General features: G+C 40.3%; 1 protein-coding gene across 1 annotated transcript in view; it reads right to left on the reverse strand.

The window, feature by feature from the left end:
* MAGI2 (membrane associated guanylate kinase, WW and PDZ domain containing 2) overlaps positions 1-17,174 on the reverse strand; it is a 1,275,509-nt gene that overhangs the window by 121,389 nt on the left and 1,136,946 nt on the right. The window contains exon 15 of the mRNA XM_057732512.1: positions 15,298-15,558. Coding sequence (XP_057588495.1) covers positions 15,298-15,558 — 261 coding nt within the window. The remainder of the gene's footprint in view (positions 1-15,297; positions 15,559-17,174) is intronic.

The following is a 17,174-nucleotide window of genomic DNA, read 5'->3' on the forward strand; positions in this document are numbered from 1 at the left end:
AAGCCCCAATGCAGCCAAAAACGGATAGATAAATAAATAAATAAATGATAAATAAATATTTAAAAAAATAAAAAAATAAAGTCACGGGTTGAGATATGGTTATACATCCATTCCAAACACGCAAATCTACCTTTCAAAGTGTTAGTTGCTCAATTTTATAATGACAAATTTAGTTCCTGACTAAGAAGTTCTTTTTATTTATTATTTATTAGAGAGTAATTATTATATTATTGCTAGAAAATACTGGATTTTTGTACAAAATGAGAGAATTGTATAAAAACTTCAAAATTCACGTCATGATGTAAAAAGGGGCAAAGTAAACAGAATAATAGTACTATCTTCTAGTGATTGGAAATCTCTTATAATTGAAACAATTTAATTGAGGTAATATATGCACAAATTAAAAAAATAAAAGACAACCTAAATGCTTGTAATGAAAAACCTGCCCTAATCCTCCTCATCCTCTCTACTCTCTACTTCACATTTCTAAATTATTTTATATGGCTATTTCTCAATTTGCCAACTTGAGTCAATAAACACTGACTTCCTATTATGACAGAGGATTTAGCACTCTCACCCTGCACCCCAGCTCCTCTCCTTATCCTAATATAGTTTTGTCAATCTTTTTAGTTAACCCAGTTTTCATTGTTTACTCTTTTACCATGTAAATATCCTTCACGGTAGTGTTTTGTGATTCATTTCTTTTTTCATTAGTTTTCATCCCTCCCCTCCCTGAATCATTGTGTCTCGTTGTATCATTTCTGCCCCCCTCCACCCTGCCCCCCATGCTTCTACAAATATGTTATCTCTATATCCTTAATTTTATCCCCCAAAGCTGCTCAAGTCACCTATTCAATTGAGCCTTCTGGAGACCTCCTTCCCAGAGGTGGGTCAACTGCCCTCAAGTCCACTCTCAGTGTTATTCAGAGGAATTCCTGTTGTTCTCCAAGGTGGAACACACAGTCTGTAAACCCTGAGCCTTTTTTTGATTTACTTTTTGCTTTTGCTAAAGCACATTCCACAGTATCTTCCCAAGAAAACATGCACAGGAGAAAGTAATTGTTCAGTATTTAATGTTTAAAAAAATCTTCATTTTTACTCTTTCACTTGCTAGAATTCTAGCTTAGAATTCTAGATTGTATGAAATTTGAGATGGAAAAAATCATTTTTCCTCAGAAATTTGCTGGCATTGCTCTATTGTCTTCTAGCATCCAGTGTTGCTACTGAGAGGTCTCAACTCCTCAGGATTTATTTCCTTGTATATAATATATTTATTTTTCAGTTTCCTTTCAGAAATGTTTAAGATTGTCCTTGTATTTTTTGTGTTCTGAAGTTTTGCAGTGATGGATTTCTGTGTGGTTCTTTTCAGTATGGAGACATTTCTTTCAGTTTTGCTTTGGGGAACTTTTATTACACTATATTTTTGATAACTTCCATTCTGTTTCTCTGCCCTCTCTTACTGAAACTCTTCTTAGTTACATATTGGCTTCCTGGATTGATCTGTTAATTTTCTTATCACCTCTCTCATACTTTGTTGCTTTTTGTCCTACTTCATGTGAAATTTTCTTATACCTTTCAATCCTTCTGTTGAATTTTTAATTTTAGTCAAGATATTTTCAGTTTCTAAGAATTCTTTCTTTAATCATTTTATAGTATTCTATGTTTATTTTATAATGGTAATATCCTCTACCTCTCTATGTATACAAGTGAGCAATCTTTGAAGCTTTCTTTTGTTCCATTTCTCCTAGTATTCTTTCATTATTGTTTATTTCCTTGTTTTTCTGTTTTAAAAATACAAATTTCATGTCTGGTGGTCATGGTTGCTGTGTTCCATTATTCCCCAAGTTTTTAAAGTTCTGAGCCGCTCTGAGCTTCCAAAAAATATGAGCAGATCTGGGTTATCCATTTCTCTTTTTGGTTTCCTTTGCCCTAACAAAATTAGTTGCCACTTTTTTTGTCTTTTAAATAGCTTCCCCACTCACGCTCATTCCTTTCTTCTTCATTTACTACCATTTTATTAGTGTCTAAGAAATGGGAGGAGATACACATGTTAATGAGATCACTAATTAGAAACTGAAAAGATCTTTTGTAAATTTAAATCAGTTGTTGCAATCAATATTTTTGTATACCAGTTAGAGATTTGGAATCTATCTGGAAAAAAAATTGTCAATAATTCATGTACCCAAACTTTTAAAAGTCCTGTTGTCTCCTGTAGCCCTGACTGATAACATGTAAAAGACAACTGATTTCTTCTCAAGAGTTCAGAAAATGTCATAAAATAACATTTCATCAACCCCAGGTATTGGGTTAAAAATGTTCAATGAAACCACACTTTCTTTCCTCTGTTATCTCTCAACTGCCTTTGAGACTTCACACCCATCAATGTACTTGGCTTTCAATAATTTCTCAGCAGGCCCAGTAGAAATGGTTGATAGTTACAAGCAGGTGTTGCTGACAAGTCATGTTTCTCATTTTTACAGATGCAGTGTATTCTATCTCTGCCATCTCCTTTTTCCCTTTATAGCTTCTGAAATTGTGTTTTGTAAAAAGTCACTTGGCTCTCTTCACACAGTTTCCCTGTTACAATAGGTAAATGTCAAAAGCAATCAGGTGCAATATCAGCTTTTCATTGTATTCCCCTAAGCCCTCGGGTAGATAATAACTTCTTGCAATATTTTCTTAATGTAAACGGAAACAGATACTAACCCAGGCAAATGATCCCTCCTGAGCCAACTGTCCTTTTCAATATGTTATCCAGAAGATTACATGAATATTTATTGGCTGCTCAGTTTCCCACAGAAGCCAAAGTTCCACTAACAGGGTATATCATGTTTTAACTTGAAATAATGCAATTTTGCATGACTGGATAAAAGTAAATATAAATAGGCCCTCAAGTAAAGTATTCAGGAGTTAGAAGGTCTTGATCATATATTAATTTTGAAAACAACTGGCAGTGTGACCTCTGAGTGGCCAAATAAATCATGTCAGAGTTTCCTTATTTGAAAATTGAGACCATCATTGCATATAGCTTTTCTTTCTTATCCTTATCCTTCTTACCCAAATATTATACATTTTAACTTCATTTGAATTTCTGTTTACATGTATTGTCTCTAACCCCTTGTACTTTAAAGCATAGTAACTACACGTGTTTCCATTTTTACCAAGCAGACACATGTCCTCATAATAACTTCACTTGAGGTCCTCATCATAAAATGATTTTTATTACTCTGCCATGAGAAATGAGTGAGAAATGAAAAACAAAGGCTGAGGAACTTCAGACTGTGTTTCTTTGTCCATTGTGAAATACCAATTACATTCTAGAGGGAAGAGACCAAGAGTGAAAAAGAAGATACAAAGGATGGCAAAAGACCACATGAAAAGATCCTCAGTATCATGAGTCTTTAGGGAAGAAATGCAACTTGAAACATACCTATTGGAAAGGCTAAAATTTAAATAACAACAACAAAGCCTGAAACCAACAGGTGCTGGCGAGGATGAGGGTCATCTGGAGCCCTCATCCAGGGAAATACAAAATGGAACAGCCACGCTGGGAAGTGGTGCCATGGGAACCAGCAATCCCACCCCTGGATATTTAACTAAGTGAAATGAAAACCTATTTTCGCACAAAAACCCATATGAAAAGGTTCAAAGCTGCTCTACTCATAATCACCCAAAACACAAAATAACCAGAAAACCCTTCAGCTGGGAATGGATAGGCAGACTATGGTATATGCACACAACACGACAGTATGCAGCAATTTAGAAGGAACTGGTATTGACACGTGAAGCAACCTGGATATATCTAAAATGCATTATGCTAAGTGGCTATGTTCTGTGTGACTCCATTCATGTGGGAAAAGGCAAAACTACAGAACAGGGAACAAATCCATGGTTGCCTGGGCTGGGAACGGGCAGAGGGCTTGACTTCCTTGTGGTAGTAGTTATATAACCAAACACGTTTGTCCAAACTCATGGCCTATAGACTAAAAAAGGGTAAAAATTTTAAGAACTTTTATTGAGATATAATTGACATACAATAAACTGCATATATTTAACGTGTACAATTTGATATTTTTTATTAGTAATGTATATATGGCAATCCCAATAAAAAGGGTAAAATTTACCATTTATAATTAAACCTTAAAAATCGGGGAAACATAAAAAATCAGGGAGAGATAAAGAAAAGGTTTTGGTTGGAAATAGAGATAAAAGAACTAAGGTCGAGTAAGCAGCAGAAAGGAGATGGGAAGAGGAGAGTGGAAGAGGTCAGGGAAGGCTTCAGAGAGGAAATGCTGCCTGGTCTGCATTTAAAAGGTGAACAGGACTTTTCTAGGTGGGCGAGGATGGGGAAGGCATCACAGTCACCGGTGATGTGACTCGCTAAAGGCACAGATGTGTGGATCTGCACTGCGGGTGTGGGGGTACAATGACCATGAACAGTGAGACCTGGGATGAAGGGGACAAGGGACAGATCGTGAAAGGCCTTATTAGTTGTGGCAGGGGGGTTGGAATTTATTTGAAGGCCAAATGAGAAGTCACTAATGGATTAGGAAGGAAGTGATATCATCAGACTTGTTTTAGAAAGAGTACCACGGTCTCGATGTGAAGGGTGGGCTGAAGGGTAGCGAGGTGGGAAGAAGGCTGGAGGCAGGGAGGGCACTTAAAGGCCACTTCAATGCCCCAGAGCTGTGTGGTGCAACATGGCAGCTACTAGTCACACATGGCTATCTAGATTAGTTGAAATGAAAGACAACCAAAAATCTAATTCCTCAGCCTCAGTAGCCTCATTTCCAGTGTCCTATTACCACACATGGCTGGTGGCAACAGTACTGTTTAGTGCAGAATAGAGCACTGTCACCACTGCAGAAAGTTCTACTGCACGGTGCTCATCTAGAATGTCTAAGCCTTGACGGGGGCAGTTGGGAGGGCCTGATGCAGTCAAGTTTTTTATCTGGAAAACATGTTTGGGTAATAGCTTGCCTTAGTCTCTCAAGAATGAAAGATGTAGTTGTGTATAAACTCAGCTAGAGTGTGAAGGTAGGTACTGGGAGGTCTGCCTTAAAGCTTGTGAGCATATACATTAACTGGAGCTGAAAGCCATGCCTGGCAGCCTTCTCTTAGCCACTGAGCCCCAGGGAGCACCAAGGTCGGTGGCTAACTTGACGCTATCAACTGGATGTTTGTGTCCTCCCTAAATTCATATGTTGAAACCTAATCCCCAAAGGGAAGGTATTTGGAGGTGGGGCCTTGGGAGGGGATTAGCTCAGGGAAGTGGAGTCCTCACGAATGGGATTAGTGTCCTTGTGAAAGGAACCCCACAGATATCCCTTGCACCTTCCACCACAGGAGGGCACAGTGAGAGGATGCTCTCTATGAAGCTGGTCCGCGCTGGACACTGAATCTGTCAGCACCTTGATCTTGGACTTCCCAGTCTCCAGAAGTGTGAGAAATAAATTTCCATAAACTGGTGTTTACAAGACACCAACGTGTGGTGTTCTGTTATAGAAGCCTGAACAGACTAAGACACTTGGCAACCAATACAATAAAGGTTTTATTGTATTTGAATTTTGTCAAATACCTCTAGGAATATAAGCTATTTTTTTCATCTTGCTTTTCATCTAGCAAGTCTAAAAAACATTTGAATGAAGACTTTTAAGTAGAAATATTCTTCGACCTCATGTTATTTCAACTGCTCTCTGCCAGAACACCTTTTAAATTATGTGGTCTTGCTTAATGGAAGACCCCCTCTCTATGAGGAACCCATAAACATATATCTATATTACGAACAGTCTCTGAACAGAAGGTTTTGGGAGCCTCACCCTTGAAAACAGGTGGGTTCATCAGGTGCCCAACATCTGGGCATGTCTGTGGAGCACACCGTTGCCTGGCTTAGAGAAATAAGGTCTGGAAGAGATCAGACTGGAAAATGAACAGGCTAGTAGCAGGCCCCACGACGTAGTTAATTTGCTTTGGCACAGTGTCCATGTGAGGAATGCCTAGTGATCATCAACCAGAGGAGGCTGACTGATTAATCTTTAGAAATAATTCCAACCAGAGACTGGCAAAGGTTTGTCTGGGAAAAAACCCAGCTTACATTTCAAAATTATTGGTGGTTAAGTGAACAAACAAAGAGAGCTTTCACCAGGATTTGGTATGGCAAAGAGGAGTTGGGTAGCAGGACTCCCTGAGTCCTTGGTGAAAGCTGGGGCACAAAAAGAAGTGCCCCTTATCCCAGTCCAAGTGGGAAAAATATTCCCTGATAACATTCTTTCAACATAACTGGAAAATGGGGCTAAATAACACGACTGTGTTCACTTAACAACATGCTTTTAAAATAGTTGTCTATGTGGAATCAGTTTTTCTTATGTGGTTGATTGTTGGGAAGAAAGAAGAAAAATAAAATCACAGAGAATTTAATCCAACATGAGGCTCTGAAGAGATGAGAAAGAAAACACATCGTTTGCAAAAGTGAACTGCAGGCTCAGAATTCGTTTGAACCCCATGGGAGGTGGATGGGCATTTTCCACAAGTAGAGGGGGATCGTGTACATAAAGTCTGGGCTTTTTTTGCAGCTGCGACCTCCCTCTACCATTTAGTGAATAACAAGGGGCTACAGGACATAAGCCCAGAGGAAATAGCTACTGATCACCTACCTAGCAGCTTTAAGACAACTGAATAGTTGAAGCTAAGAAGACATCTACACATCCACCTTCTGCCGCTGCTTGGAGAGTCTTTGAACATAATAACAAAAACCTCCTGAAAAATGATTCCTAGTGGGGAAAACTTATGATTTATGAGCTCCATTCAAATAAGAAAAATGGTCTAGATTTTTTTAAAAAATGCACTGTGAAACCTCACAGATTTGTTTGATAGGTTGCATTGCTCTTCTTCTTGAGAATAAATAAGAATGATGGTGTGTCTCTGTGGATTTATTTTTACCATTTAATGATCTTTAAATTTGTTAGTGCTAGGAGAGTAAAATGCTTACATCCGTCTTTCCATTTTAGTTAATAGATGAGTGGATGTTGGGATATCAGAGTACTTAGAGTTTATGCAAAATCTTTTTTTGTTGTTGTTTGCTTGCCTGCTTACTGGTGAGATCTAGGCAGCCAGGTTTCAATTTGAGGACAAAACTAGTCATGCTCAGGACTGAAATAAAAATGGAATTGAATCAATAGGTCCTAGTCGTCTGGTTTTAGCAGGCTATGATCTTATAAAGTAATGTGATTCAGAAGTTGTTCACTTGGAACGGACAGGGGTTACTTTGTTAATGAGGACTGTGGAATGAACACATAATTTGAAGTCATACTTTTTTCTAAGGAGCTTGGGCTGCCATCCAAACCTTCCTGCTTAGGACGGTATAATTATCGCTGAGGTGGTGTTCATACAGATGGATGGCCATTTCAGAAACAGACAGTGCCAGATGAGGTGAGTCAGAGAGCATCCTGAGGCCGGCAGCCTGGCCCTTCAGAGGACAAGGGTTTTGCAACCCAGACGCTCACGACTAGAGGGGCTTCCCAGTGAGACGGCTTGCCGGGGCCTGATTTCTTAGAGGGTTCTCTCATCTAAGACTTCACCAGGCCCTGAGCTGGTATGGAATCATTTACTTGGGCTGAGAACAACTGACAGGAAATCTGTATTCTGGGACATTGTTACAGTTCCACTTTCTTATGGTGCAATCTCTCATGCTGTGCGAGGACCAGCTTGTACATAATTCCTCCCTGAGTTCTTTGCTCATCCGCAGAGATATGTCTTGCTGCCTTTAAGGGACGGAACAGCTAGGTTTAGGTGTATAGAAATTTAGACCAGAGAACATTCACACTTTTACTTTGATGAGGACAGTGCTGGATCACTATGTGAGGAGCTACTCCCATCTCACCAACATAAATTATGTGACAAATCCTTGAGAAGCATGCTACCAGGAAATGTGAAGGATTCAAAGAAATGTCGTAATTTTCTGCTTTTAAGGAATTTACAATTGATTTAGGGGTAGCAAAAACATATGAAAAGTAAAATGACAGTAGGAGTAATAACAGACATGATAATAGAAGAGAAATCACAGAGCAGTCAACAATCAACTGGTCTTTTTTACAGACCAAAAAAAGAGCTTGAGAAAACACTTAAGAAAGAAGGGTTTGCTCAGACAAACTCTTATTCAGAAATTAAGAGATATTTGAGCTGCTTATGAGAGATGTTTACTGTTTGGGCAGTAGTCTCTACCTCACAGGGTTGCTGTAAAAATAAAATACAGTGGAAGATTCTTAGCACAGTGTCTGGGAGAAAGCCTGATAACATTTATTAGTTGATAAAAGAGGGTATTTCAAGTGGCAGCAGTCAAAGCATGGATGTTGGAGCAGGAAAGCAAAAATTGTCTTTCAGGGGTAACTAAACCAGCTTTGATGGAATGGAACTGTGAGGAACTGCTGGTAAAAAGTGTCTGGGTTTATATTACCTAGAGTCCTGGATGTAAGAGAGGTGTTTGAACTTTACCCTGTAGATATTTTTACCAGGGGTGTTATGATCAAGGACTCATTATGGGAAGATTGGATTATACAGAGAAAGTACCGCCTTTCTTGATGAACTTTGCATCATTAGAAACTGCACTCCACTCATACCCTAGCTCCCAGCTACCTCCTGAAGCAGAAATTAAGTCACACTAACAAATGTGAAAAGATTGATTTGACTTAAAACATAGGTACATCAGTGCAGACGGAACACAATCTTATCTTTTTTGCGTACGTAGATCTGCTAAAAGATTATGAAGACATTTGCTTGTCTTATGGTTTCATGAAGCCACGTAGATCTGCTAAAAGATTATGAAGACATTTGCTTGTCTTATGGTTTCATGAAGCCGGATATTTGGGGGAAAGCTGGCATTTTATACAGTGTCCCCTTCCCCACTGTATTTCTTCTGTTCTAAAAGCACTCACATTAACAGTGTGGGTGACACCATCATGTCTCCTGAGTGAACTACTCTCAGCATAAAACTCAGAGCAAAAGCAGTATGTCGTTAAAGGAATTCTAAGCAGGGATTCATTTAAGGACTAAGTGAATATCGCAGGTTACAAAGCCGGCTAAGAACTCTGAAAGGAAATCTGCTTTTGCAAACCAATGATAAATAGAGAAACCAATGGGACTCACTTTCTAATTCTCATGTTCCGCTGCATGGGTATAACTTCAGAAACTTTCCAGCCGTGACTTTTGGGAATGCAGCACAATGATTTAGAGAAAGTCAAGGTCCCAGCATCAGCACCAGTTGCACCAATTGCCTGTGCTTTTAAGGTGATCAATGAACAAACCTCAGCAGGGAGTTCTGAAGAAAAGTCACTGCCATAACCCAAAGCAATACAGTGTAACGTGGGGCACTGACGGGTTTTGATGTTCAGAGGTTTCACTTTAGGGCAAATCTTTGTAACTATGAGCCATTAAAGGTTACAGGTGTGCCAAGGCAGCCATCGCTTCCTGAGGATGGTAGAGTGAGGTTAAGAATGAAGCCCCCTGGGGAGGTTGCCTTTTGCCTCCATCAGCCTCATTCTTTTTATCTCAGTGTGATATACAAATGCTATCATTTTATAAGTGAAAGGAGGGAAAACACTGCCTTACAATGCCTTAAGAGGGGAGCTAGTTTAGTATATTTAAGTGCTTGTTTCAGATCATTTGTTGATAAAGGATAAGATGAACTAAATAACTGAAAGTGTTAGGAGCACCTTAAAAACATAATAAAAAATGAAAGTAACAAAAGTTTAAAATGATAACTTAAGGCAATGAAAAATATAATCCAGGCCTCAAACTTACCCAAGGCTTTTCACGCACAGAAAAAACTAACCTGATACCTCATTTCCATTCTGATCCATGGCAAAATATAGTTTAGAGCTGGAAGAGGCTATTAAGACCATCTTTCCTTATAGTTTAGATGAAGAAGGGGCACAGGAAGACCAAATGACTAGCTCAAGGGACACAATAGTTAGTGGATAAGCTGTAGAGAGGCTCAGACTTATTCTCCAATGCACTTTTCATTTAGTTTAAATCTCCTTGTATTAGGGAAAAACTACAGAAGTCTTGGCTTTCAGTTTTAATTTGCACCTCTCCTAAATTCAAATGACTATTCAGTGGCTGCATGGCTGGTGGGGTGAGTTTCGGTGGAAAAAATCTGAACCTGCTTTACTGACTGTACAGTTTTATTTCATCTTTTTTAGGGAATTATCCTTAACATGTCATAAAAGACGTGCTAGATAAGCTTCTGAATCTCTAGAATAACTTTTCAACACCAGGGCCTACAGACATCATTAAGGACTTTGAGAGTCAGCAGGGCTTTTTACCAAAGGTAACTAACTTCTCCCTAGAACATCAGATTGCAGTGGGCATTAGGGAAAGTCAACAATGACCTCGTCTCTACTCCCACCTGTGCCAGAGAAAGCGCCCACGTGTAAACAAAGGTTTTCAGCCCTGGTATAGAGCTGAGAGACTAAGAGCCAGCAGCATGCTGACCAGGGAGTCGTTTGCAATAAAGACACGGAACACAGAGTCGATGCTGTCAGGACAGCGTGAATAAAGGCAGGAAGGGATGACTGTTCCTCTACTGGTGCTTGGACTGCTGCCATGGCTCCTTTCCTGAGTATGTTCTACCTCACAGCTTGTTATGGGCCTGCACTTAAGTTTATGAATTCCCTCAACGGGCTGCCAGTCTCCCCCACCAATGTTCACGCTGCCCATGCATGTCTACCCCATACACGTCAACATAACCTTCCTCACAAGTTTTATATAAGAGCAGGGGACTCAGCGTCACGTTTATTTCATCACGTGTGTCAAAGCCCTACTTGGGAACGTCTGGTGGGAAAGCAGGTTTTGGGGGCAGAGCAGGAAGCACCTGTGATGACAGGTTATAACTCTGTAATAAAACCTGGGTGTTGGACTCAGACCTTCAGCTGGGGAGGCCCAAAGGCCGACCTGTCGACCCCACTGCACGTGGCCACGGGGACGTTTTTATAGAGCAAGCATCGGATCCACCCTGACTCAGAAGTCTACCCTCTTTATCGTGGGTACAAAACCTCAGCAAGCATGACAACAGCCAGTCAACAGCAGCAAAGGCCTTGAACTTCCCAAATATACCAACGTTTCCAGTTTTGGAGAAACTTCTAACACTATTTCCAACTTTCAATGTTTATCAATAATGTGGCGATGAACACCTCTCTCTATAAAGTTTTTTTGAATCCTTTAATGAATTTTAAGTGCAGTTGCTTGTTATGGTTCCCTCTTATCCTAGGCTCTGGTTTGCAAACCACTTTATTTTCCCTTGAGCCCAATTTTAAGGTCTGAAAAAAAAAAAACTTAATATTTTGGATAATGGGACAAAAGTGCTCACGAAGCTTGCCTGTTCTCACTTTTAATCAAGAAGGATATTTTTGCACCTCAGATAAAAGACTTCTAAGATCTGTCTACTCCCAAGCAAGAGTTGGTCTCCTAAGTCACTAGTTTTAGAAGGAAAATAGTATGTTCCTTAGTTACATTAATAATATAAAGAAAAGGTCTTTATTTTGGAGGGAAATAATATAGTGAAAAAAAAGTGTGAGGCTTTGATAAAGAGCCCTACTAAACACCAGGCAATAAATAAGCCAGGAACTCCTCTTTCCAAGTTCCCAATTAGTTAAGTATCTGGCCTCCCTGGCAAATTTGCTGCCTGGGCTGAACAAGCTGTGACAGGGAACTCTGTCTGCAGGGCAGGGACGTTTACACTGGGTTCTTCATCTCTCCTCTCTTCTGATATGTTCAATAGAGACATAAGGTTGGCATGAGATTCAAAAAGGCACAGCTTTGAGCCTGAATTCTGATGTTTGCCATGACTTTTCCAGCTTATTGATTAGTGAATTCTGGGGAGACTTCCAGCCTGAAGCCTCAGCAGAGGCCCACTCTGCTGGACGGGTGTGACTACCACCGCTGCTGCTCTAAGTGCCCCCACCGCTGGCCCAGGGGGTGGGGAAGACTGTGCTCCCAGAAGGTGAGCAAGGAGGGAGGGGGACCCGGCCCTTAAAGAAGCTCATCTGCTGCCCAGATTTAGCTGCTCTGGGAGAGTGGGGGGCTCTGACGAATGGCTGAATGAACTGACAGCCAGCATGAACTCTGTGCGCACCAAGAAGAGTGAGCTGATGGAATGCAGTGATAATTCCTAGCAGGCAAGGTGGTCTAGACAGCAACAATCATGTACTTAGTGCTTACTCTGAGTCAGTGCTTTTCGAAGCACTGCCATGTACGAATTCATTCAACTCTCACAGCAACCTGATGACACAGGTATTAAAATCATCTTCTCTTTACATTCAAGACACTAAGGTTATGTAACTCTCTCAAGGTCACACAGCTAGCAAGTGATGGAGCCAGGTTTCAAATCCAGGCAGATTGGTTATAGCACCTGGCTGTTAGCCATGCCACTCCCTCGCCTAAATGTGATGGTGCACCTATCAAAGGCATCAATAACAGCGCTCTGTCTGCTAAGAAGAGGGTTTCAGTAGCCTGAAAAATAAACCACAAATGTGTTCAAGATCCCTGGGCCCAGATAAGACACGGCGAGAAAAATGACACCAGTCTTGGAATTGACTGTGACTCTTGAGTATCAGATAGTATCACACTCTCCCAGGCTCAAAGAGCCCAAGAAGCCTTGATATTCCGCAATGGATGTGTGGCACGAGGAGGAGGCACTTAGCCTTTCTCTTCAGAATTTGAGTTGAAAATTATTACAGAAGTTAAGCATGAAACAGCAACAGGTCTAGGAACCTTTTAGGTGCATGTTGCAAGTTACATACTGTAAACACTAAGTGCTATTGGTGTAATAGCTGCTCTTCCCACGGAACATAGGGACAGCCTGTGTTTCAAATTTCTTAAATTTAAAAGATATAAATACATGAAAAAAGAAGCTAGGAAGTATCATGAACTCTAGAATATATTTCCACTCTCCAGGGTGATGTAAAATAATACCATTTTGAAAGTAGTTAGAATTACTCTTTGGAGGTCAGTCTAATGTCAGTTGGTAGGAAGAAAAATCCATATTTAATTGTAAGCATTTGTACCTGGTATTTTCCAAATCTGTCCATGCATGGATCTTTTTTGCAATAGACAAATCATCTGTGGCTTTGTTATGTAATAAGTGCACGTACACATACGTTTAGCAACAATGCTGTCACACTTCAAATGAAGCTGAGACCTTGAATGCACGCTTACCACTTTCACTGTGGTAGTACACTTTATTTTATTCCAGTCCTTTAGGTATCCTGCCCCAATAAACAATTTGAATGACTGGAATAGCTACAAAAGCTCTCTGTGAACATTTTCCCCAAGTGCAAATAATTGGAAGACTGTTTATATAACTCATGAAAATCTTGTGTGCTTTTAATCTTGGTGAATCCACCACACTGACAGAATCCTGCTTTTACTCTATGCTTAAGGACTGGATTCATTTCTTTAGCTTATCATGAAGAAAAAGATAAATGAAATTGTACTTTCAGATATATAATTTAGCTCCTGCATGTATTCACCAAGGTTTAACACATCTGTAGTTTCCACTCTTGGATTTGTCAAAGCGAAAGCTAAACAGGGCAATTCTCTCCATTTAGTGCTGGTAGTATCTTGCTAACGTTAACTTTTATCATAAAAAGTTCTTATTCATTCTCAACAATCTGATCTTGGGCATTGTTTGACACCCTGCCATGTGCTGGGAACAACCACAGTTCATAAGAATTCTAGGGCCACAACATGACTCAACTTTTTTCTCTTAATGTTCTCTATTCTGGGGTTTCTATCCACATTATTTTGGGCTAAATCACTTCCACATGAAAAATGAACAAGGTTTCCTATCACTTCTGTCCTACTGCTTGCTGGCTAATGAGTGACTTCTGGAATAGTGTTGCTGAAAGGAAAACCGCTGAGGAAGCTGAGCATCTGCAAAGATGATTGACTGGAAGAGAAATACGACCTCTGACTGTCACCTGTTGAACAGACTCTTGGAACCTTAGATTTGGAGGAACCTCAGAAGGTGAAATCATCTACTTCTCCCCCATCCACTACTTCCACCCTAACAGAAGGCACTGGGATCGCTAGACCCACAGGGATGTCTTACTAAGTTATTTATTTTAAAAAATATTCATTTATTTTTTACGGAAGTAGAGTTGACCTACAACACTATGTTAGCTCCAGGTGCACAACATAGTAACTTGACAATTTTATACATTACAGAATGATCAGTGCAATCCACAGGACAGTTTTAAAGGCCTCCTAACTGCATCTCACGCTTCCACTCTGGCTCTCCTCCTTCTGATTTCATTTTCCATAAGCAGCTGAATTTACCTTTTAAAAATATAAGTCAGATATCTGTCTACTGCTTAAAACCTTCCAGTGGTTCCCATGGATTTAGACTATAATCCATGCTTCGTCCCAAGGGTGTGTGAAGCGCTGAACAGCCTGGCTCCTGCCTAGTTCTATGTCTTGGTCTCACGTTGCTCCTGTTCACTAGTCCACAGGTGCACGGGGCTTCTGTATGTGTGTGTATATAAATATATGCATATATATTTCATTGAAGGATAGTTGACTTACAATTTATATTAGTTTCAGGTATACAACACAGTGATGTGTTATTTTTATAGACTGCGCATCACACAGTGTGATTTTATTGACTATATTGCCTATGCTGTACATTACATCCCTGTGACTTATTTATTTTATAACTGGAAGCTTGAACCACTTGACTCCCTTCACCTATCTCACTCATCCCCCTCGCCTCTCTCCTCTGGCAACCACTAGTTTGTTCCCTGTATCTATGAGTCTGTTTCTGTTTTGTCTGTTTATTTGCCTTGTTTTTTAGATTCCACGTATATGTGAAATCAGACATTTTCTGTATATTTCTTGAATGCTGAGCACCTTCCCACGTCAAGGCTTCTGCCTGGACTGCTTTTCCCCCAGATCCTTTGTGTGCCTGGTTTCATTCTACAGAACAGGAGCACCCCTCTCTTCACATCAAAATTCCCACATCACTCTGCTGTATTTTCTTCCCAGTTTAAAGTGAATGAAGAGCTTTTATGGGGGTTGTGGGTTTGAGGGGGACATTGATTGTGATCGTGCATTCTTTCTGAGCCTAAGTCAGCAACGTTTGGCTAGGCAAGTGTTAAGGATGCCTTATTTGTGCCCATAGACTGCAACTTTCCGGCTCCACGTTTATGAATACAACGGTCCTCTGATCTACGTGTCCAGGATCCCCACCACCGGAACAATAAAAACAAGACCTCTTATTCAAAAGCAGGCAAAGCAGTCACTTACTTATGGTGGATCCGGACTCCGGCCTGTTCAGGGAGCTGATGATGACAAAGCCGAAGCCCTCGTTCTCCTTGCGGTGAATGACCACGTCACTGGTCTGCAGGCTGTGGGAGGCGAAGCCTTCGGGGGGAGAAGCGTTGCTGCTGGGGGCAGCGTGGTTGCTGTTGGTGTAGGTGTTGGTATAGGTTGCGTAGTCACTGCGAGGAGAGCTGTGGTGGGTTGACACGGAGCCTGGACTCCTCCCGTTCTCTGGGCAGGGCTCCCCTGGAACACACATCGCATACAGGCACCCAGTTACTTAGCAAGGGTCTTTTCTTTTTTTGAAAGTCTTTATTGAATTTGTAACAATATTGTTTCTGCTTTATGTTTTGGTTTTTTGGCCCTAAGGCATGTGGTGAGATCTTAGCTCTCCGATCAGGGATGAAACCTGCACCCCCTGCATTGGAAGCCAAAGTCTTAACCACTGGACCACCAGGGAAGTCCCCCTAGCAAGGGTCTTGATGAACGAGTGCCTCCTGCGTAGTGGGCACTATTCTAGACACCGGCATTGTTACAAGACTGGTTGACTGGCCTCTACTTCCCCTGGATGTGAAGAATATTTGAAAAGCTACAAACCTGGCTACGAAGCCCCCTAGGTCTTGCCCCGTTCCTCCCTTCACAGCAAACACAGGTAAAACCCCTCCTCGAGTTCCCCTGTGCTGCTACTTGTTTACAGCAAGTAAGACTGCAACCCCTCCAAGACAATGCCTAGTTTTAAGTATCAGGCTTCTTAGTTTCATAACAATAATTGATCTAAGAAGATCATAAAACAGGTAGACAGATTCCTCAACTATACTATGCATAAGACACACTTAAAGAACTTGTAAAAAACATGCACCTTCAGAGTCCACGCAAGGAGTTTTTTCAGTGGATCTAGCAACAATTGGGCACAGGAATCTGGATGAGGTTTCAAGGCCACACTTTGAGAAGTGCTGATGGTAGTTGGGGCTAACAGCCCAGAGGATGTCCATGTAAAGTGTCCCACCATCATTTTACTAAAAAACCACGGTTTTATTTAATTTTGTGATATTCTGTTAGCCTAGAAGTGTTAACTCACTTTGTGTAGCTGGGAAATATACTTCCTAGTTTGCTCACTCTAGGATCAAGTCTAACAATGATATCAGGCTAAGGAATGATGAATTTTGAATCTCTAAGGGAGCTGCCGGAAGCCTTGTTCATTTACATTCTGTATTATTATAAAATATACTTTATTACCAGCCAGATAAACCAAGCCAACACTTCCATGAGAAAGCAGGGAGAAATGGTAGAAAGTTGGCAGCTAAAAGAAGCTAGTTTTTAAACTGAAAGTTTATCTATCATCCAAGAAAGAATTTTCTCATTTTACTATAATACCTAGGTTCTGGTATTCTGATTTAAAAAAACTTAAGTAGGTACATAGAATACTGTAATTAGAAATAGGACCATTTTGTCTCCAGCTTACAGTTTGATTAGTGTACTCAAAAGATGTTTATGGAACAGAGGAACAATGAGATAGGAAATAATGATAATTAATGACCATATCTAAAGACCCAAAAAGGGTCTTTAGATATGGTCTCCTACTTAGAATACTGGCAGTTGTCTCAAACGGCAAGTTAAAAATAATTAGCCAAAGTTCCAATGAAGGCTCTTAATGCAAGATGCAATTCCATTCTGAAATGAAAAGTCATTTCATCTCAAAAATCCAACTCAGTTCAAAAATCAGGGAGTAAGAACACTGACCATAAGAGATGTTTTGTTACACTGATACCTAAAGAAAATGGAGCTGCATTTACTCAAATACTCAGATTTAAAAATGGTCTTTACAAAAATGTATTCGTTTCTTGTCTCTAATTACAGAATGA

Source organism: Hippopotamus amphibius, chromosome 4 (genome assembly GCF_030028045.1).
Source record: "Hippopotamus amphibius kiboko isolate mHipAmp2 chromosome 4, mHipAmp2.hap2, whole genome shotgun sequence".
NCBI lineage: Eukaryota > Metazoa > Chordata > Mammalia > Artiodactyla > Hippopotamidae > Hippopotamus > Hippopotamus amphibius.